At 39.8% G+C, this 23,750-nt stretch overlaps 1 protein-coding gene across 12 annotated transcripts in view; it reads right to left on the reverse strand.

Annotated features, from left to right (window-relative positions):
* Positions 1-682: 682 nt before the first annotated feature.
* The window catches only part of LOC137416120 (uncharacterized), a 114,115-nt gene continuing 91,047 nt past the window's right edge, over positions 683-23,750 (reverse strand). For 7 of the 12 annotated variants that reach the window (XM_078770243.1, XM_068101657.2, XM_068101652.2 and 4 more), the window contains 2 exons: positions 14,479-14,561; positions 6,776-11,260 (listed from right to left, as the gene is read on the reverse strand). In XM_078770243.1, the coding sequence (XP_078626369.1) occupies positions 10,890-11,260; positions 14,479-14,561 (454 nt within the window). In that variant the 3' untranslated portion in view covers positions 6,776-10,889. Of the gene's footprint in view, positions 1,034-1,321; positions 2,446-6,388; positions 6,474-6,775; positions 11,261-14,478; positions 14,562-23,750 lie in introns of those variants that run through there. The other 5 variants (XR_010982202.2, XR_010982205.2, XR_010982203.2 and 2 more) reach the window with 5 other exon arrangements.

Here is a 23,750-nt window from a genome sequence, read left to right on the forward strand (position 1 = left end):
CCTAACCCAACCCCATCCCTAACCCAACCCCAACCCTAACCCTCACATTCAAAATCCCAACCCTAACCCAACCCCATCCCTAACCCAACCCCATCCCTAACCCTCACATTCAAAATCCCACCCAAACCCTAACATAATCTTTCTTTTCTTCTTTTTTAAAATACGTATTTCTTTTTTTTCCTCTTCCTCCAATTCTGTCTTTCAAGGCTTTCAAGTTTGAAGAAGTAGAAATGGGAAGAAAGAATTTTCCAGCATTTTCTTCCTCGAACTTTCTTGATATTGCTTAAATCAAGCGTCATTAAATAATGAACATTGTTCATTGCTTTAGAATCCAAAGAGTCTCCAAGAGGAACCCCACAGGTAGAGTCTCCAAAATAAAACCAACTTTCCAAGTTCCCAAGGTATAACCACATTCCTGTTGAGCCTCCAAGATAGGTATCACATTCCGAGTCATCAAAACAAAACCCCCATTCCGAGTCTCCAAAAATATAACCATCTTTCCAAGTCCCCAAGGTAGAACCACAATTTTCAGAAATATTGGGGGTTTCCGTGATAAGTCTCACATAGTATAACTGCGGACCATCAGGGAGAACTCTCCTTGCCCAATTTTTTAGGGTTTCTATGATGTGTCTCACATAGTATAACTGCGGACCATCAGGGAGAACTCTCCTTGCCCAATTTTTTAGGGTTTCTATGATGTGTCTCACATAGTATAACTGCGGACCATCAGGGAGAACTCCCCTTTCCCAATTTTCAGAAATTTGTGGGTCTCCAATGTATGACTTGTATTCTGGCTCATCAAGGTAAACTTGTTCAGTGGGTTTTGTTTTGATAACTCACAACAAGTATCATCATGGTAAAACTCTTTTTCAGGATTTTGTGGATCTCCAAGGTATAACTCTTTGGCTGGGTCATCAAGGTAGAACTCGTTCTGGGGGTCTTGGTTGTTCAAAATGTCTTCAAACAAAAAAATAACTTCATCCCAAGTTGTGTTAAAAGCAGAATTTTCATTTCGTATCTCAGATACAATTTCCTGTGAAAGAAAATAACAATGTATTAATTTAATACAATATTTTTTATTTGTATAAATCAAGCTTTCTGAATATTAAAATAAACTTTGTTAACTCTTACACGAGTCTCATCTAAAAAAAAAAATTAAAATAAATAATTAAATAAATAATTAATTAAATAAATAAATAAATAAATAAACAAACTTACCTCCATTGATAAGAGGTTCGAGTCCAATTCATCAATCTGAAGGTTGAGTTCTACACAGGTAGTAGGACTCCAAGGAATAGCAAAGTTATCCCATTCCATTTCGGCATAGTAGTCCATTCTCAAGTGAAGCAGAAAGCGTGTTTGAAAAAGCCTGTGTGGTCGGTGCCTTTTATAAGGACTGGGTGTGTCATTTCCTGTGGAAATTCCCTGGGCGTGTCTTAACTGGAAATGATGTGATGGAAATTCCCTGAAAATGATGTAATGTATTACCTGGAAATGATACAATGCTGAAGAGTTTATAAAGTGGGTGGGACTTAACAAAGTGGGTGGGGTTTAGCAGAAGTGGGCGGAGCTTAGCAAAAGTGGGCGGGGCTTAGTAAAAAGTGGGCGTGGTTTAACAAAAGGGGACGGGGCTTATTAAAAGGTGGGCGTGGCTTAACAAAAAGTGGGCGTGGCTTACCAAAAAGTGGACGGAGCTTAACAAAAAGTGGGCAGAGCCTACCAAAAAGTGTGTGGCACTGGAGGCGCTCAAACAAGAACATTGAGGGAGGTTTACCATTTTATCTTAGCTCAGTTAAAATATCTTAATAAAGAACCAAACTCAAACATATTTTTTGTTAATATATTAGATGGTGAAGAGAGTGGCAAGAGAATTAAATTATTTCCCATGCATAAACAAATATTTGTCGGGTCGATGTTTGAGTGGGTTATATTCACCAGATGATATTAAGAGTAAAAGGTTAAAAGGTCCATAAGGTCAGAAGGATCACAGGTGTTTAAGTGGTCTAATGAATAAGGATAACATGTCAAAAGGTTAGAAGGTTCGTAAAGAACAGGGTGAGAGAAATATAGGTGTTTAGGGTCAATGAGGGAGGGAAAGAATTAATATGGAAGTGAATGGGTCAAAGATTAATCTGCCAGATGATATGTAGAAGAAGGATGATAGGTCTATCAGAGAAAACAAATATTTGTAGTGTTTGAGTGGTCTAATGAACAACATTAAGGATAGGTACTACAGACAAAAGGTTTATAAAGATGAGGGTGGGAGAAATAGAGGTGTTTATGATTTTTGAAAAAGACAAGGGGGTAAATGACATTAGATAGGGATTTCCCATGTTAAACGGAGGTGTCCCAGAAGCAACATTATTACACTACTAGCGGGAGCATTGATGGGTGGTATTTCAGCAGCGGTAAAAACTGCTAACGAAAGGAAGGCTCAAAAAGGATCTGAAAGACATAACAAGGAGTTGGAGAAACAAATTAGTGGAAGTGGTGTATTGTAGATTTTGCTGAAAATCCTGAAAGCCTACCTGATAAAGCGAGATTGTTCGTTGGAGATATGCTTTCTTCTATCGCACAGGCAGGTGTTAAACTAACTAAAAGGGTAATGGATTATATCTCTCATAAATCAATGGATAAATGGTTTAAAGAATTTGGAAAGTATACAACGTCAAATATAGAACGTGCTAAATATTGCAAAAAAACCAAAAAATTGATAATGTGGTTATTTGTTTGAGAGATGAATTAACAAAGTTGTCTTAAATACAAAGAATATTATTATGAATTTAGAATATAATAATGGGAATGGTTCTCATTGGGTTTGTATTTATAATAGTCATGTCAAATTTTGTTTTAATAGTTGTGGTCTTCCACCACCAGTTGAAGTAATTAACTTCTTACAGAATGGTGTTGATCAAACATTTCAAATCCAAAAGTTTAATTCAAAATGTTGTGGTCAATTATGTTTGCATATATTATTTCAAATCAAGAATAATGAATTTTTTTATGATGTCATTTTTTATCTAATATAAATGGCTTATGTTGGAAAAGATGGTTCTACCTTTGGAGTATCCCAAGAGTTGGATATTGATTTATCAAATTATTATACAAAGGCACAGGCTGAACGACAAAAATATAATATAACAAAAAATATTAACATGAAAAATAATGATAAATTAATCAATTATCCAAGCCCCACAGAGCCCAAACGCTTGAGTGACAGAACTTCTTGGAGAGGATTGTTCAGAAAGTAGATGGGAGGGTTGTCCAGTCGGTCTTTTCGGAGAGACATAGTGAGAGTGTGAGATTTGTCAGGATTGAAAGACATGTTCCACTTGTTTGACCAGTCTGTGATTTTGTCCAGGTCTGCAGAGAGTGAGGAGGCTGCAGACTGCCAATCTGAGGGATGAGGTATGGAGCGGCAGAGAGTGGAGTCATCAGCAAAGAGACATAGAGGATTTTCCAGAGAGTCGGAGAGATCATTGATGAAGACCAGAAAAAGCACAGGGCCCAGAACACTGCCTTGGGGAACTCCAGCCAGAACATGAAGGGTAGATGAGAAAAATCCATTCAGGGCCACACGTTGGCTTCGACCAGAGAGGGAGTCCGCAAGCCATGCGTGGAGATTTCCATGGATACCATAGGAGGAGAGTTTGGTGAGCAGAGCGTGGTGCCAGACCGTATCGAAGGCACGTGATATGTCAAGGGAGTTAGCTCTAATTTCATGTTTGACATTGAGGACCTCCATCCATTGTTGAGACAGCAGAAACAGCATATCCAGAGTAGAGTGACCTGGTCTGAAACCAAATTGATGATCAGAGATCAAGCCATTGGAGAAGAGGAAGGATTTGATATCCGAATCAATGATGGATTCCATGACTTTGCTGATAATTGGGAACAGGCTGATTGGTCTGTAGTTGAAAGGATCTGTTTTTGCACCTTTTTTGTGTAAAGCGGTAATGTTGGCTGATTTTCAAGCTGATGGCAGATGACCTTGAGCAAAGATAGGGTGAACAGAACAGAGAGAGATTGTAAAAGAGCAGCAGAGCCCATAAGAAGGAAGTTACTTCCGGAATACTTCAAATGCTTCGTTCCTACTTCGTACACTTCCGGAATTGTTTAATTTATTTGTGTTCAAATGTTTGCGAATTGTTTTGTATTTATTTATGTGAATATGTACTTGTATATAATTATAACTCTCATTCAGCAAAAAGGCTTAGGCACTGTTGAGCGATTTAAAAAAAAAAAAAATTTTTTTTTAAATATATATATATCTCTTTTTTTTGCCTAAAACACTCCCAGGCACTCACTCACTGATGAACCTCTGAAAGTTTGACGAAGATCCTTCTCTGAGAAAAATGGCGACACACAGACAGACCAATGGCTCTCTCATATAATAGATCGTTAAAGTTTTACATATATATTTTTCCCCTAAATAAACAGAGGAGAGAGTGAAGGCATTCCAAAGGATTCTATATGTTTTAAAAAGCAAGATAGAAATGTAAATGTTGGAAACCAAAAAGGTTTTTGCACTGTGTATGAAATTTTCTCATAAATAAATGAGTTATTGTGTTAAGTATAAAAAGAAAACTAATGCTAAAAATATATCATATGTTAAAGGTAAAAATAATAGAGTTTATCAAAAGAGGATTTGTTTAGTGTGTGGCTCTAAAAAGTGTCGATTCATTTATGAGCATAAAAGTGGGGGAGATATACAAAAGTTTATATCGGGGAGTAAATTTACAACAACTGGTATTCCGGGGGAATTACACTTGCCGGGGAATATTCTTTCTGTGGTCCAGGAACAAACTTGGGATAAAATGTTATATGAGAATGACAATCCTAAACCTTGGTCTAAACCTCTAAATAGGGTTGATGAAGTGTATATTGATTATGGGAATAGCACTACGTTGGATGAAAAACACGAAGCCGACAGAGAAATATTGTATAATTTGTCATTGATACGAAATCCAACGTTGAAAGAGAAAGTCGATATGGTTTATCGTGAAAAAATTGATAAGTGCTAAATTGAGACTTGGGCTTGGTTATAAAAAAAAAACTATTAAGCTCCAATGATGTCATCAAGACTGAGGAGAAAATAGATTTAGCTGATGAATTGCATCAACCTATAATCACAAAGTTTAAAAGAAGGAAGGTTTATTCCAAAGGGGTTGATTACATCTGGTCCGCTGATTTAATTGAACTAAATAATGAAAAGGGATATACTGTAGGTATACTTTAAATGTTATTGATTTGAGGAGTAGATTTGCATGGGTTGTTCCTTTGAAAAAGAAGAGGGGTAATACTCTTATGTTAGCCTTCAATGAAATATTTAGTAAAAGCAAAAGGAAACCAAAGAAGTTATGGACTGATGAGGGAACAGAGTTCTACAACAAAACATTTATAAAATTTCTTAAAGATAATGGTATTACATTATACAGCACCTTTAAAGAAGAAAAGGCAGTTGTTATTGAGTGTTTTAATCGCACTTTGAACAGTGAACAGTATATAAACAAGATCAAAAGTCTAACACTGGCATAGCCGGGCTTGTAAAATATTATATACCACAAACACACATGATTAGCTTTTTAAAAAGTCGCTAATGTTGTTCATAACATCACACAAATAAATTTGGAGGAATCCCGACATCCATGAGGAAAGTTTTACTTACAGAACTGAGTGAAGATATACTGTAATCTATATACCCCACAAGGCTTGGAGGTGTGCTCATTTACCAAGCAGCTAGCTAGCGCTTGACAAGCCAGCCGTTCCTTAAGGGTTTTGAATGGAGTGCTTGCTCGAATGCTTTAACCACTTGGCGATCTCTCCACAAGAACCTTGGTAAATGAACACACACCCAATGTTCTTGAAACCCAATCATAGAGAGACTGTAATCTATATACCCCAAAGAGGAATCACCTTTCCTGCTGCTCTCGAAGTGAGCGGGTGTTTATGTCGTAATGACATTATATACGTATTGACGTAGCATGACCGCCAGACACGAAACTTCAGCTACTTTAATATATATTGGATATATATTTAACCTCTAGTAACGTTGCTGCCACTACAAAGGGATTGGTGTTACGATTAGATTTACTATAATAATAACATTATGTTATTATTACGAAAATTATATTTATTTTTTTTAAACCGAGGTGAATTCCTTACTCTTCTTTGCTTTTTGGTGAATTGCTTTTACACCGCTTCAATCCATCAACTTTTAATTCACAACATTGGGATTAAAGTGTTATGTTTATATTTACTATAATATTATTTTACGAAAATGATACTACTGAAACTATACCACTGTATTAAGAAACCTGGGTTTAATTTATTCGAAGCAGACGGTGAGGTGAGTCATAATGCCTGATTGCCTGAGGCCTATACGTACCGTAGCGTATTGTTGGAAGAGACGTAACGCCGATGCTTTCGATATTTGATGGTCATTTAAACAATCGGTTTGTTTGTGTTTCACACTGAATGAAAAACATAAAGGTAGAGCATGGCGATTGTGATATATGACAGGGTCGACAATATATTCAGCAAGAACGGCATATAAATCAAAATGGCGGTGCGTGTAGAGCCAGCTGCAGCACCTCCGTAATGACATCAGACATAATCACATCACCCTGTCATGTGACCAGATTCTCAGCTCTGATTGGTATATGTTTGAGGGGACATACATACACACACACACATACATACATACATACATACATACATACAAACATCCAAACACTGTTCCAGACGATGCTCTGCCCGATGGGCTACGCCGTAAAAATTCACTTAACTCGGTTCTCAACAATGGGTGCCTTTAATTCAGGATATTGCAGATAATTACAATAATACAGTCCATTCATCTACAAAAGAAAAACCAACAGAAACATTTACAAAATTAGAATATGAAAAGGAAATTAATCTAAGAAAGCCAAAGTTAAATGTTGGTGATATTGTAAGAATATACAGATGGAAAAGCCATTTTGAGAAAGGTTATACAAAGAGATGGACAAATGAACTTTTTATAATTGTTGATGTAATGAATACAATTCCTTGGACTTACAAATTATATGATTTAAATGGAGAAGAGATTTTAGGTTCATTTTATTCACAGGAATTACAAAAGACGATAAATCAAAAATTAAAAACATCACCCGCCCCCTTTACGTCTCAACCCATAAACCACACCCACATCCATACAATAACACATCCATACTTCCCCTCACCCAGATTAGTTAATTCATTCCCCACATACAGCTCAATTATTTAATTAGTAATTTAAAAAAACCTTGGATTTTAAATGGAAAACATCATGAATGTGAAAAATATCAAATAAGCCTTATTGAAGAAATAACAGGGGTAAAATTAGATAAAACAAATAATTGGACAAATTTAAATACGAGTAAGTTGGAAGATGTAAAGAAAATAAACATCCTTGAATGGACATAAAACTTTGATGATTGTCAAGACTATGTGTCCGGCAATGAGGCGCGCTGAAAGGGAGTACTCAATTTTCACTCCGGTTGTTTGTTTACTTGTTTGTTTGTCCAGGCGATATCTCAGCCATCCTTTGAGCTGGCAGACGAGACGGATTTATGGAAAAAGGCCATGTATATGCTTCTATGTGCATTTTTGGGTAAAAGTTGGAAACCTCACTTTTTAACATAATTAGCGTATGCTGTGGAATGCTGAAGTTGATGCGTATGCTGAAGTTGATTACCCGGTTCCCAAGCCGAATTTTGAGAATTTTGAGGGTTCCTCTGTTGATTCAGCATGACATATGCTGTTCTCCAAGACTGGTAAACCAGAAGCAATATCACCAACAAGTGATGCTCTTCATTTCCATTTGATGCGAGTACACTATCAAGCCATGGTATGGAGAAATGCTCATTGTGCCATACCTGACCTTCCTGCACCTGTGGAAATGGGATGGAAATGTGGTGATTCAGGACTGGAGCCTATTCTGATGTCACCGAGTCCAATCCCAGAAAGTTGCCTCGAGATGATTTGTTGTGCATGCCAGAAGCAATGCAAGACTCGACGCTGCAAATGTCGCTATTCAGAGTTGAGGTGCACATCCATGTGTGCCTGCCAGCAACAGAGTGATGATCAGACCCCTTGTATGAATTTGATGTAGTTTGGCAAAACAACATGTGTGACATTCCTGAATGTTTGTGCTTCATGGCCATGTATACTTAATTTTAGAATAAATGGTTGTATGAAACATTGTCTTATTAAAACCATTTCTCATTTTATAGTGTCCAATTTCAATATCAGTTTGAATGTCACTTTCAATGTCACCAACCATAATATAGACTAGACGGATTTATGAAAAAAGGCCATGTATAAGCTTGTAGGTGCATTTTGGGGTAAAAGTTGTGAAGTTAAAGTAAAAGAGCTGCATGTATATACATGATATATAAATGCTTGTTCAAAGAAATTGTCCAAAAATGGCAATTTGGCGGCCATTTTGTTTATGCTAATTAGAAGGTCAAAAATTCAAAATTCGGCTTGGGAACCGGGTTAATCGAATTCAGCATGCACTATTTATGTTAAAAAGTGAGGTTCCCAACTTTTACCCAAAAACACACTTAACATTCACATTTCTCAGAAATCTGTCTAGTCTATAGGAAGCTGAAATTTTGGCACAACAGTGAGGAAGTACTTTGTGAAAAACGATATATTTTGTTTTTTTTGATTAATCAATGAATTGATGAGTTACTTACTTATTATTGATCAATGAAGTACTTTTTTATTTCCTCTCTCATTTGGGCAATATCTCATAGTTAGGCAGCTTAGCAATTTTACAAAAACACCATTTTTATTTTAGTGGTTCATTGGACCATATGCAATATAATTAGGACCGGAGGCAAGACATATACAGTTTGACTTTTGCGCAAATTACGACTCGCACAGCATAATATCGAGCAATACATTTATGCAAATAAATCATCAGCTATTGGAGTTAGACTAAAATCGTAAATATATAAATTGCTGGACAAATTACCTTGAACAACATGTTGTCACTTGTCTGTTCTAAAGCTATATTGTCATTACATCCTTGTAGTTGCGTACATGTTAGATATATGAGAGGTGCGCGAGTCACAAGTATAACACATTTGTATAAACACTCGGTATTATATTACTAATTATTATTACATGGAAGCGTAAGATTTATTATGCAGGCATGCATAAGTTTTACAAATAACACTGCATGTAATGAAATAAAAGTTAGCCTCCTTGTTGAAAATATATACATAATTGGTTTTTGTCCTTGGTTTTTGTCCAATAAAAAGGTGAAGAATACTGTATATTTCTTGCTTCCGGTCCTAAATCTATTGTATATGGTCTAATGGACCACCAAAATAAAAATGGCGCTTTTGTCAAGCCGTTCCCCATTTTCGATAAATATGCTGCCAAGCTGCCTGACTATCGGGCACATTTTGAGCTAGGGAGATGATATTTGGACACGACAATGACCAAGTGATGTCGCTATAAATGATATTTTGATTTCTTGATTAATCAATAATTATGGAATTATTGATGATTATGATCGATTAATTATTTAATTATTTGATTAATGACTTATTTCATAAAAATAAAAAAAGTTAGATTCTGATGAAATGATGGTGGTTTATGTATTATATTAGCCAATTGATTAACTATTGAATTTTTTTATGATTATTATTTATTTATTTTCATTACTAATCACTTATTTATTTTCTTTCTCATCTGAGCAATATCACAGGCACCTTTTGAGCTAGGAAGCTAATATTTGGACACGACAGTGACTAAGTAATGTGGCTACAAAGGATATTTTTAATTTATTGATTAATCAATTAATCGATTATATAATTGGTTTGATTAATGACTTATTTAATTAATTTTTAAAAAGTTACATCTTCAGATGAAGCCCTGGTGGTTTAGGTATGCTATTAGCCAATTGATTAAGAAAATGTTTTATGATCACTGTTTATTAATTTTAATTATGCAATTAATCAATCAATTTATTGTACATCTCTCCTTCCCAATAAGGTCTATATGAGCTGCACGGCGGTATCGGAGCCCAAGGCGCCCCGGCAATGCCGCGCTGGAGGCTTTTATCTATTTGGCAATGGGGCAGTGTACTTTGAATGTATCTGTACTTGTTTATTTTATTTTCAACATGTAATCATAGAGCATTGCAAGGAGGTCAATACATCACATCACAAGTACACATCACATCTAAATTGTACTAGGAGATCAATAGGTATTTTGTACCTCAACAACACTGGGAATCTCTCTATCTCTCTACTCAGAAAATAATCTACAATGTTTGAATGCAAACAAAATCATCATGAGAGCCCAGCACGCTACTGCAGGTGGAGCTTCCTTACCTTTCATCCGTCTCGTCTGGGTTCGATTTTCAAACCAACTCGAGAATGTCAGATGGGTGCTTTACGGTTGGGGCATTGATGCTTCACAGTGTCCACACTCAAATGGACGTTGAGCCATTGTCCTGTCTGATTACATTAGTTGGTGGACGTTGACGTTCCTCTGGTGTCACTGTAGACAAGTCATCTCTGGAACCCTGAAAAGTTGCAAATTAATGACCAAATGTCATTAAGCCAAACATCAGGCGTGGCCATCCTGCACGTCCAAGTCTTAGGCCAAATGTCCAACTCGGGTGACCCAACACGAAGTGGAATTAATTGTGGTCGGTAAAGAAACAACAGACAGAATCATCACAAATATCCCCACCACTAGAGGTAGAATTGCACAGAACCACCCGTGCCAAGGATCCACAAAGCGGGTTTCACGAGGTCCGTGAAGTTCCCCCTGAACACGTGGAGGGGCTGCGAGTCCCCAAAACATCTCAAACATCCTGTCTCGCAATCCAACAAGAACCCAACCGTTCAAAATTCCCCGACACGGTCAGGCAGGAGTTGTTGTTCATTGTGCATTGCTTTGTATTGGTCTTTACATTTCTGTATACACCAAGACTCAGGATTCGCTCCCAACATGCTCCCTTTCCCTCCTCCTTTCCGCTCCATGGAGTTCAAAGCGACTCCTATCCTGCACCAACGACTCAAGCTCACATCAACCTCCCAGTAATGTCGGCCAAAGGTGAAACTCTCGATGGAAAGAGCTTGTTGATAAACATCAAATCGATCAGGATGTTCTGGGTATGGTTGTTTGCTCGCGGTTAGGACCGCCTTCCTTTGGTCTTGGGTGATCCTAATCCATGGATTTGCAGTGTTTTGGTCTAGTCTCAATGTCTGTCCATCTGTGAACACAAACATGGAGTGCCACGACCTTTGTTAGACAAATGACGGAACCGAGCGAAGTGAGAGGGTTATCCATGATAAATCATTTGGGTACTTTAACGATCAATATCAATATTTAAAATTGCACTGATACTCTGATAGTGTAAGTTGTGTTAGGTTATTAAGTAAATTAAATACTTCTTCATTTGCTTTCACCCGTTGTTTAAACATATTTTAATAACTTTTTGGCGTGACCCTCATGGGTGTCGTCAGCTTTGTAGGGAGTTTAAAGTTAATGGGGATTTTGGTGAGGGCCAAACATTCCGAAATTGATGGGGATGCCAGGGAAAGATCCTTTTGAAACATTTTTATCTGCAGCTTCAATCTTTTTTTTTTTTCCAACATTTTCTGGCACTATATTGAACATTTGGGATGCTTCTCAAACCTTCCAATTTTGGGGGAGATTTCAAATTTTTATTGATATTTTCAAATGGAAATTCAACTTGGCACAGCTAGGCATTTAAACAGTCAATTAATAATGGAAAATGTGCATTTCTATTCGATCCCAATATTTACAAACATTGTTGCGTATTTATAAAATATTTACAGATCACAGTGAAAATACAATTTCCATTGTTTTATTGGCTAAACATTTAACATGTGTGCATAAAAAAACACAAAATGATTGAAAGGATATCAATGTGTGTTCTCTTTGATTTGTGTTCAGCGTGGGAGTATCAAGAAGTTTACCATTGTAAGTGAAGGTATAAAAGTCAAATTTATCTTGATTTGTGTTCAGTGTGGGAGTAACAAGAAGTGTACCATTGTTAGTGAAGATATGAAAGTCAAATTTATCTTGATTTGTGTTCAGCGTGTTAGTATCAAGAAGTGTACCATTGTAAGTGAAGTTCTCAAAGTCAAATTTATCTCGATTTGTGTTCAGTGTGGGAGTATCAATAAGTGTACCATTGTTAGTGAAGGTATCAAAGTCAAATTTATCTTGATTTGTGTTCAGCGTGGGAGTATCAATAAGTGTACCATTGTTAGTGAAGGTATCAAAGTCAAATTTATCTTGATTTGTGTTCAGCGTGGGAGTATCAATAAGTGTACCATTGTTAGTGAAGGTATCAAAGTCAAATTTATCTTGATTTGTGTTCAGTGTGGGAGTATCAAAAAGTGTACTATTGTTAGTGAAGGTATCAAAGTCAAATTTATCTTGATTTGTGTTCAGCGTGGGAGTATCAATAAGTGTACTATTGTTAGTGAAGGTATCAAAGTCAAATTTATCTTGATTTGTGTTCAGCGTGGGAATATCGATAAGTGTACCATTGTAAGTGAAGATGTCAAAGTCAAATTTATCTTGATTTGTGTTCAGCGTGGGAGTATCAATAAGTGTACCATTGTTAGTGAAGGTATCAAAGTCAAATTTATCTTGATTTGTGTTCAGTGTGGGAGTATCAAGTGTACTATTTTTGGTGAAGGTATCAAAGTCAAATCTATCTTGATTTTTGTCATTAAAAGTTATATCAACAATTTGAATCAGTTTAAGTGAACGTCAAGTCGTCAGTGTCCCGAAGATGCAAAAGGGGCATTCATTCATTCATAAGGAAAATGTGTGAAGTGTAAAATTATGAAGTGGATAATATAGTTTTGATAAGTATAAATCAGTTTGAAATCATCATTTCAAGTGATTATCATAAAACTAAACCAATGTCTCTCATAGAAGAGTTGGAGCACGCACAGCAACGTCCACCGATCATGACCCACTTTTGTATTACCACATCCTTGGAAAAAAGTCAGAAAATGTTTTAATCTGGAAGGTGAGTAGCGTGTAATAATCTAAGATCTACAAGGCCAACAATCTGCCCCATCCTATCATTCACAATTTGTTCTTGATCTGAACGACTGCTCTCCAATTATCTATAAAAGATATCCGCTCATGAAATCTCTACCCTCCTTCATCAACAAGAAGGCAAGTCATAATCTTTGAAGAGTTCAGGTTTACATCTGATAGCAAATTTTTATTCATTATGGAAAACAAATCCCTGTACATTGTCATTCCAAACAAATATTTTGAAGATGAAGTCAAGACTCGTGGAAGCGTAAGAACACAGAAAGGATCAAGACATAACAGAAACTAGAGCAATGTGACTGTGTCGCCAATATGCCTTCACATAGTCTCAACGGGTAGATGCCCTCGTTCACCGTCCTAAAAATAAACAAGTTTAATTTAAATCCCTTCAGCTGTTTTCAAGTATCACATTTTCACCAGCTATGACAGGTTTTACATCGATCGGGGAACTGGTTTCAGAGAAGGGATTTTTTTAATTACCGGCTTTCAAGCTAATATGGCTGCCACACCACGTGACATATGACTTGAAAAAATATACACTCTGCATATGTATGGGTAGGGAATCACGTTTGTGAAGTTTTGTGTTATTGTGAAGATTCATTTTTCTATCCAAGATGGCTGCCAAACCATGTGACCAATGACGTTTTCATGATCATCTTTTAAACGCCATGCCTAGTCAATAACACATGTAAAGTTCTGAGTCGATGGATTTGGTGGTTTGGGAGAAGATTTTTAAAAGGTTTTAGGTTAAATCCAATATGGCTGCCAAACCATGTGACCTATGATGTCATAAATTAAATATTTCAATACAAATGTGTCATAGATCATGTGCATGCAATTTCAGATTTTTAGGATAAGGAATTAGATTAAAACATTTTTGGCTGGTATACCACTTCACCGATGATATCATTATCACGCTTTTGTTCCCCATTGGGAGTACTTCACAATGAGCCAAGTTTCAAATTTTTCCATACAGCGGTTTCCGAGAAAAAAATTTGTAATTATTTGCGTTTAATCCAAGGCCGCTGCCATACCACATGACCTATGACATCACAATTATCAAAAAAACATTCTGCATGGGTGTCGCTCCTACCCTGAAAGTTTGGTCTCAATCGGACATGTGGTTGCTGAGATAAACGAGGTTTAGCCTGAATGGACGGACAATCCGAAAACGTAATGCCTCCGGCCACCTTGAGGAGCGAAGGCATAAAAAAATGTGGACAAGTTGTAAAATATTTACATTTTATAATATACAAAATCACAACAAAAAGTGTATTTAATTATTAATGTTTATTGCAACTTTCTTATTCCCAACCACATTTGATCCAATCTCATTTTCCCATTCATCTGCCCCGAATCCCAACTCTACCCACCAATCTGACTTACATTGATCTCTAAAGATGCTCGGCTCCATGCTTATGCGCATCAACGGGATGAGCGCACCTTGGTCACGTCGCCTGGCAGTGCTCCTGCCACACAAAAAAAAAAAATCAATAATTTATCGAAATAACTTGAGAAAATGTCCAAGATGAACAATAAGATCAAAGATTGAATTATTAATCAGTGGAAAATAAAACCAACATGTACATTATTAAATAAACAGCAAGCAGCATCAGCAATGCACATGCTTGCCCATTAGATGCCCATGTTTTTTCTCAAGAAGACAGCAAGGCGAGAGTGACATCAAGAACAAGAATTGTGTGCAGGATCTTTAACTTCAGAATCATTTCTTAGTACCATACTACGACAACATAGCAGTGACACAACAAAAACAACAACAACAACAACAGGCATTTTAAGGCCATTTTCCCTGCTGGAGCATGGCTTAGCCGTGAGTGCTAACAACATAGCAGTGAGTACATCGCAAATAAAACAAACGGATTCAAATGCAATACCCTCTCCTCAGGCGAGGGTAAAAATAGGGGCAATACCCCTGGCACTCACCTGGCAGAATAAAGAGTACACTACACTGACGAAAGGTATTTTAAACCAATTCCAATGGTTGCTAGAAGACAGAGCAGCATGTAGAATCATAAAACATACTAACGAATCATACTAACAATTGCTATTTTGTGGGGGAAACCACCCACCCCCTCCAGTAGACCCCCTCAGTACTCGATTTTTTAAATGCCGTGATCAAACTTTGGTACATCACGGGTGATAAAGATTGTGGTCAAGTTTCATCGGAAATGCTTGTGCAGTTTCTGAGAAGAAAGGAAATACCCATTTTGGGGGGCAACCCCCCCCCCCTTCTCACGGTTACCCCCTCAGGGCACGATTTTTAAAAAATGCCGCGAACAAACTTTGGTACATCACGGGTATTGAAGGTTGTGGTCAAACTTCATTGACATTGTGTGTGTAGTTTTGGAGAAGAAAGCAAATATCTATTTTGGGGGGGTCAAACCTGGACCCACTTTGACCTATGATGGTATCAGCATGGGTGTTTCCCCCCTCCAACCTCCCCATAGACCACTTTAGACGCCAATTATTTTTAATGCCGTGAACAAACTTTAGTCACAACATAACAAATATCATTTATGCCAAATTTGGTCGCAATCCCATCAGTGGTTTCGAAGAAGTTGTGTTTACGGACGGACTGACGGACGACACGCCATCGCATAAGCTCCCCTGAACTAAGTTCCAGGTGAGCTAATAAACATGAACGCCATTATGATCACCATTTCACGATTCATTAGAGAAGCAACAAATAAAACAGTATATGGTTCAGAAGAGGTTAATGTGGTGATGTGGTTAAGGTATTTAAGTTGTTTATAAAATGTTGAGATTATGCACTGTAAGACTGGTAAGTTCAAGATGAATTCCTCATGTACTGTATTTGCCCTTGATATATTTTTAAATAAGATGACAAATAATATTTAATAACTAGTCGGGTCACCCGTGGGAATCCCAAGGGCATGGACGTCTGTGACATTTCGACATATTGAGTTAGATTCTGCACCTGCACATTCAGTTTCACAAAATGGTTACTGGCAATTTATCAGATGCACAAATGATGTAATCTACACAATGTATTTACTTCTGATAACATGTGAATGCATGTGCGTGCACACACACACACACACACACACACACACACACACACACACACACACACACACACACCTCATTTTATCATTTCTGTACCTCACAATTCGGTCTCTCTCTTATTCACAGACAGACACACACACACACACACACACACACACACACACACACACACACACACACACACACACACACACACACACACACACACACATATATATATATATATATATATATATATATATATATATATATATATATATATATATATATATATATATATATATATATATATATATATATATACGGACGGGTGTGACATTTGGGCATCTTCATTTAGATGCTGCACCTGCACATTCAGTTATATAAAATGGTTACTGGCAATTGATCACATCCACAAATGATGTAATCCACACAATCTATGTACTTTACATAACGTTAATAGGAATACATGCCCGTGTAGATGGGAAATACAGTTTGTTTGAAATAAATCACAAATATCAGATGAAAGTGTTTAAAATTTAGAACTATTCTCACTCAGAGTTAAACATCACCGTAATATTACACGGTTGCTTCAACGTTTTCGGTGAATTATATGTCATCATTGTGAGATTTTTTGGGGAATTTTTTTTTTGAAATGAGATTTTTATATTTAAAAAAAACGGCAAAAAAGCATCAGAACAGCTGTGAAACAGCATCAAAACAGCAGTGAAAAAGCATCAAAACACTATCAAAACAACAGTGGAAAGCATCAAAACAGCAGTGAAAAAGCATCAAAACAGCAGTGAAAAAGCATCAAAACAGCAGTGAAAAAGCATCAGAACAGCAATGTAAATGCATCAAAACAGCAGTAAAAGCATCAAAACAGCAACAATGGTCCGGTGATTTTTCAATCACCGCAGCTAAATGTGTCGGAGTAACGAACTATTTTCCTTCGTGCCTTCCTTTTGTTGCCTGAATTGTGTCACTGCAGGACCTCCGGGTAAACAACATTACGGGTGAAGATTCCACTGTGGCCATCAATTTTTCCCTGTTGGCCATTACTGACTACCTTTACCTTGACATCCTCAAATCGTTTGGCACGCGACAATGCAACATATAATTGGCCATGGCTGAAGACGGGTTCTGGTAAGTAAATCCCAACTTTGTGTAATGTTTGACCTTGACTCTTGTTTATTGAGAAAGAGAATGCCACACGAACTGGAAATTGATGGCGTTTGAGTATGAATGGTAGTGTTGTATCGGAAGGTGCAATACTAATCCTGGGTATAAATGTGCGTGTTCCTTTGTGACTGCCAGAAATTATTTCTCCGTCTATTATGTTTGGCAACAATCTTTTAACAACCAATCTTGCACCATTGCACAGTCCCTGTTTCGGATCAAAGTTACGGAGTAACATGATGACAGCACCATCTTTGAGACGAAGTTTGTGCAATGGCATTCCAGGAGTCAATTGATTTAGGAATTCCATAGGATAATTTAGTGCCTCTTCAGGGTCATCACAGACAATGGAATCAGCGCTGAAGTACGTCTTTTCTTCCCCAGGAAATGCATCCAGTATCTCATCATTGATCACAAATGTGGATTCATTCTTTGGACACAACACGGCTCGTTGTGCCAGCGCATCATAGTTTGAATGAATTTCGTTCAAATTACGGAAAACAGCCTCTGCTAAAGAAATGTTGTCTTCTACACAGATACGATCAGGCAGTCGTAATAAATCTGAGTCAGGAATTGTTTCCACAGTCCCATTTCCAACCGACAGTAACCATTTTGAGAATTCTTCGTCATCATTAGCTCTCATGTTTGATGTTAAGTTCAGCTGTTTGAACTTTGGCCACAACTTGCTACGCTTGATGCATGTGGCGATGATTGCTGCAGGTGCTGTGCGAGGTACAATGGGCAAAACCTGCCTGAAGTCCCCACCAAGAAGTAAGACCTTTCCACCAAAAGGAATGTTGTTGCTGGTTACATCCCGGAGACATCGATCAACAGCTGCTAAAGCATATGCTGGAGCCATAGGTGCTTCATCCCAAATGAATAGGTTGGCCTTCCTTAGAGCATCTGCATCTTTACTCGTAGGTGATATGTTGCATGTGGAGTTTTCCAAAATGGGCACTGGCAATTTAAATTGATGGTGCGATGTACGGCCCCCTGCTAGCAATGTTGCTGCAATGCCCGAGTACGCCATTGGAAGAACCAAACGACACTGGCCTTGCAAGATGTGCAGAAGCATATTATAGAGAAAGGTCTTGCCACTTCCGCTCGGTCCATCAACGAAAAACAACCGGTTGCCTGTGTACTGGTCCCTACAATGAACGGCCTGTAGGACCTCATCTACAATTTGGATTTGGTCATCATTTAGTAGTTGTCTGATGTTTTCACCTTTTTCATGTTCATCTCCCGGTACATACTGATAATCATCGCTCGAATGATCTTCAACAGTGTCTGGAGGTACTGGTAACTGAAATGCTTCCAATGTCTGTCTATGTCTCAGGAAGAAGGACTGTATTTCTCAGAATGCCATGAAAATACTCTGTTCCAATATATGGCCGCTGTGCACAAAATCTTCGCAAAGGTCGTTTTTATATTTTTCCCACAGTGCCGACGTGTCTGTTGGTGTGCAGAATATGCATAGGGTTGCAAAAAGAGATCTCAATTGTTGTGGCATAGCAAAGATAACTCCATCAGCTAAGGACCTGTCCCATTCTGTATCATCTTCTGTTAAATGTAATTTCCTGGCTGCATCCTTGTATGTTTCACAAACTGCTCCATCTACAGTTCTGAGAGCTTCAAATTATGTTTTACCAGGGCAGTGCAGCAGGAGTACACGAAGATGAAAGCGCTCAATGTCCACAGGGCTTGCCGAAACCATGCGTCCGATAACCTTGTTGCCGCCCCGGCGTCGAAGTTTCCATGTCTTTCGTCCATCTTCAAATACGTAATATTTTGGAATGTCATGGTACAGATAACTTCGTGCCTCAGGGTCTCTCTGGTTTAACTGAAACCAAGCTGTAAGTGTTGTACCCCTATGTCGTACAATGGCTTCTTCCTCATTACCATCCCTGAACACAACAGTCTGCAATTCAGATAAGTGTACCGCAAGTCTGGTGATGGAATGGGACTGTATGTGCATTTCAAATTCCATCAATCTCCATGCTACCTCTGGGGCACTGACATATCTGCAGTCCAAATAGGTCTTTATTTCGTCCACCTCCACTCTCCCGTGCTCTCGAACTTCGATGCTGGCACAGTCATGTCCCTTGTACACATATTTAAATAAGTACTTTATACTCTTTATGCTTGCGCAAACCTCAATGTTTATGTGTGCTCTGTACTTCTTCAGTAAATAAGCATTGAATGGGACCACAAATTGGCAATCAACATCGGTTCCATGAACGGTTATGGTGGGTCCATTTGGGGGATGCTTGTAAAGGGCATAGCCATCTATGCTCGCAAGTGTCTCTGCAGCATACGCTTTTGGAAAGCCTTTACTGCACACTCCATCTTTCACACAAATGGAATGGCGATTTAAAGTGCCACATGGACCATGTATCATGTGAGACTTCACCAAGGAATGGATCTCTGGTGACTCATTTGAATTAGGAATTTGTGCGGAAACAATTCTGTCAATGTCTTCGGCGGTACAGATTTTATCTTATTGGCACAGCATAAGTAATATGTGGGCATGCGGTAGGCCATGCTTCTGATACTCGACGACGTAGAGAAATGCACATACTTTGCCCAAAACGTGCTTCTTCGTTATATCGTCGATTAACTCTTTTAATTTCAGATGAAACACGCGTGCCACTAAATCTGGTCTGCCTTCAGCTCGTTGGTGTTGTCCGATGTTTTCTTGTATCTCTGTCCATTTTGGATTACACGTGAACGTGATGAAAAGATCTGGTTTTCCGAATTTGCGAACAATGGCCATAGCATCTTGGTAGTTCTGCTGCATAGCTCTTGGACTCCCTGCAAAACTCGACGGCAAAATGACGATACGACCGACAGGACCGACAGGACGTTGGTTATCAGCAGCAACGTTCTGGACGTGGTCCAGTAGTCCTCTGTATTCCATGGCTCTGAGGGTTTCCTGATTTTGTTTGAAGTATTGCATTCGATTAGCTTCTGCCTTGCAATATCCGTCGACAACATACTGCTGGAACAATTTCCCCGAAGAATGGATAGTGCTGAATTCATTTCGAATAGCAAGTCGGTAGGCATAGAATTCACGATGAGTTACCTTGTTTCGAACCCTAGTTTGTTGCTGGTGAGGCATGTTTATCATCCATCCAGGCTCACCATGTGGAAAGAGAATGGGATATGTCATGGGATCAATGTGAGAGGAAAGTGGAGAGAGATTGTGTAAGCCCTGGTCATGCAAATGAACCTGGAAATCCCTGTTTGCAAGTGGTTCACCATCTTGTCCACTAACGAAGACAGCAGCAATTTCATCAGCAGTTGGTATGTTGTAACGTCTTTGGTCGTCTGCACACAGTTGACAAAAATGCATTTCCAAGGTAGAAGGGAGGCGATCTTCAAGGACAGCTTTCCTGATTTCTTCCTGTTCACCCTCGAACATAGTCTTGTAACATGTGACATAAGGATTAACGTCAGATAGTATGTTGTGCAGTTCTGCCATCAATTCTTGCAAACATCTGTGATTCTCAGGTCGATTCATACGTTCCTTTGTAGCTTGAGCTGTATCCAAAATAAATAATTGTGCAAATTGTGCTTGTTCATGTACATGTGATGGATGTAATGGACCACAGCGATGGTAAATTTGACCATGGATTTTGAAACAGTACGGTCCATTTCCTGGAGGAGATGAGATCTGAGCACCCATTGATGCAAAAGCTAATGCTGAATTGCAATTCCGGATATTGTCTCGGAAGTTGCGACATTTTCCATCGTCACCAAGATAAAGTTGTTGCAGTCGAGCAGGAACGGCAAATATTGGAGGCAATTTAACTTTTCCCTTGGAACAACATAGTGTAAATCCATCCCCTTGTCCTGTTGATTCATTTGTGAAATGGTGTGCAGAACAGTACACACATGGTGACGTCATTGGACCGCAATTATGCTCTTGAACAATATCATCGGATACTTCGGCCGGATTCATTATGGCTGCGGTTGTATATGTTTGTTGAGCCCTCCAACGTCTTTGTTGCTCAGCATGCCGTGCAAGTCTGTGTTGACGTTCATCGACGGTCTCGTTCTCACACGTCATCGTTGTTGCAGCAGCATCCTGTGCGAGTCTGTGTTCACATTCCTCGACGGACTCGTTCTCCCGTCTCTCTCATTCGTTTTCTTGCTGCATCCTGTTCAAGTCTGCAATGACGTTCGTCGACGGACTCGTTCGCCCATCTCATTCGTTTTCTTGCTGCATCCTGTTCAAGTCTGCATTGACGTTCGTCGACGGACTCGTTCGCCCATCTCATTCGTTTTCTTGCTGCATCCTGTACAAGTCTGCGTTCTTCATCAACAGTCTCATTCATTTTGGAAATGGAAGTTTCCACGCAATGCATGAATTGTCACGATCCTCAAGAGGAAGTGTCTCGTCATCATCAAATGACAAATAAATTACATTGTGAAAATTAAAGATTTCAAATAAACCTATTTAAAGTGTATTTTATTTATTTATTTTTTTGTATACTGAATCGAGGCTCGTGAAAGAGCTGACAACCGTGAGGGAAAGACAGCACAGGGGACCGCGAGGTAAAGACAGCACAGGGGGACCGTGAGGGAAAGACAGCACAGAGGGACCGTGAGGGAAAGACAGCACAGAGGGACCGCGAGGGAAAGACAGCACAGGGGGACCGCGAGGGAAAGACAGCACAGGGGGACCGCGAGGGAAAGACAGCACAGGGGGACCGCGAGGTAAAGACAGCACAGGGGGACCACGAGGGAAAAACAGCACAGGGGGACCGCGAGGGAAAGACAGCACAGGGGGACCGTGAGGGAAAGACAGCACAGGGGGACCGCGAGGGAAAGACAGCACAGGGGGCCCGCGAGGGAAAGACAGCACAGAGGGACCGCGAGGGAAAGACAGCACAGGGGGACCGCGAGGGAAAGACAGCACAGGGGGACCGCGAGGGAAAGACAGCACAGGGGGACTGCGAGGGAAAGACAGCACAGGGGGACCGTGAGGGAAAGACAGCACAGGGGGACCACGAGGGAAAGACAGCACAGGGGGACCGTGAGGGAAAGAAAGCACAGGGGGACCGCGAGGGAAAGACAGCACAGGGGGCCCGCGAGGGAAAGACAGCACAGGGGGCCCACGAGGGAAAGACAGCACAGGGGGACCGCGAGGGAAAGACAGCACAGAGGGACCGTGAGGGAAAGACAGCACAGGGGGACCGCGAGGGAAAGACAGCACAGGGGGACCGCAAGGGAAAGACAGCACAGAGGGACCGCGAGGGAAAGACAGCACAGGGGGACCGCGAGGGAAAGACAGCACAGGGGGACCGCGAGGGAAAGACAGCACAGGGGGACCATGAGGGAAAGACAGCACAGGGGGACCGCGAGGGAAAGACAGCACAGGGGGCCCGTGAGGGAAAGACAGCACAGGGGGACCGCGAGGGAAAGACAGCACAGGGGGACCGCGATGGAAAGACAGCACAGGGGGACCACGAGGGAAAGACAGCACAGGGGGACCACGAGGGAAAGACAGCACAGGGGGACCGCAAGGGAAAGACAGCACAGGGGGCCCGCGAGGGAAAGACAGCACAGGGGGACCGCGAGGGAAAGACAGCACAGGGGGACCGCGAGGGAAAGACAGCACAGGGGGACCGCGAGGGAAAGACAGCACAGGGGGACCGCGAGGGAAAGACAGCACAGGGGGACCGCGAGGGAAAGACAGCACAGGGGGACCGTGAGGGAAAGACAGCACAGGGGGACCGCGAGGGAAAGACAGCACAGGGGGACCGCGAGGGAAAGACAGCACAGGGGGCCCGTGAGGGAAAGACAGCACAGGGGGCCCGCGAGGGAAAGACAGCACAGGGGGGCCGCGAGGGAAAGACAGCACAGGGGGACCGTGAGGGAAAGACAGCACAAGGGGACCGTGAGGGAAATATGTGCAAATAACTAATAAATAAATAAAAACGAAGAAATATCTCTCGGTAATTTCCTGAAACATATTTTACTTCCGGATAATAATGTTGAATGAAATAAGAACGAAGAAATATATGTCGTTTTTGTGACGACTGTCATCAAAAGTAATATATCTTAATGGAAAAGAAAAAGCGAATTTTTAATATTTGTCGACATTTTCCCCGACTGTTATTTTAGGCGGTGTATTTTCGTATATCATCATGGCGTGATTTTAAAAAATGTATCTCTGCATTTTCCCGTGTGTGCGTGAATGTTCTGAATTATTTCTGACACCGAGTCTAAAACCATCGATAAAAATTAAATCAGATGGTGAATCTGATCAAATCGTGAGGGTGACCAAATGAATGGGCTTTATTTCACAGCCCTTTTACAGGCTAGTGGGGTCACCCGTGGGAATCTTCATGGACGTGTGTGTCATGGACGTCATGGATGTGTGTGACATTTGGACATCTTGATTTAGATGCTGCACATTAAATTTTACAAAATGATTACTGGCAATT

Source organism: Myxine glutinosa, chromosome 1, assembly GCF_964187855.1.
Source record: "Myxine glutinosa chromosome 1, kmMyxGlut1.1, whole genome shotgun sequence".
In the NCBI taxonomy this organism is placed as follows: Eukaryota; Metazoa; Chordata; class Myxini; order Myxiniformes; family Myxinidae; genus Myxine; species Myxine glutinosa.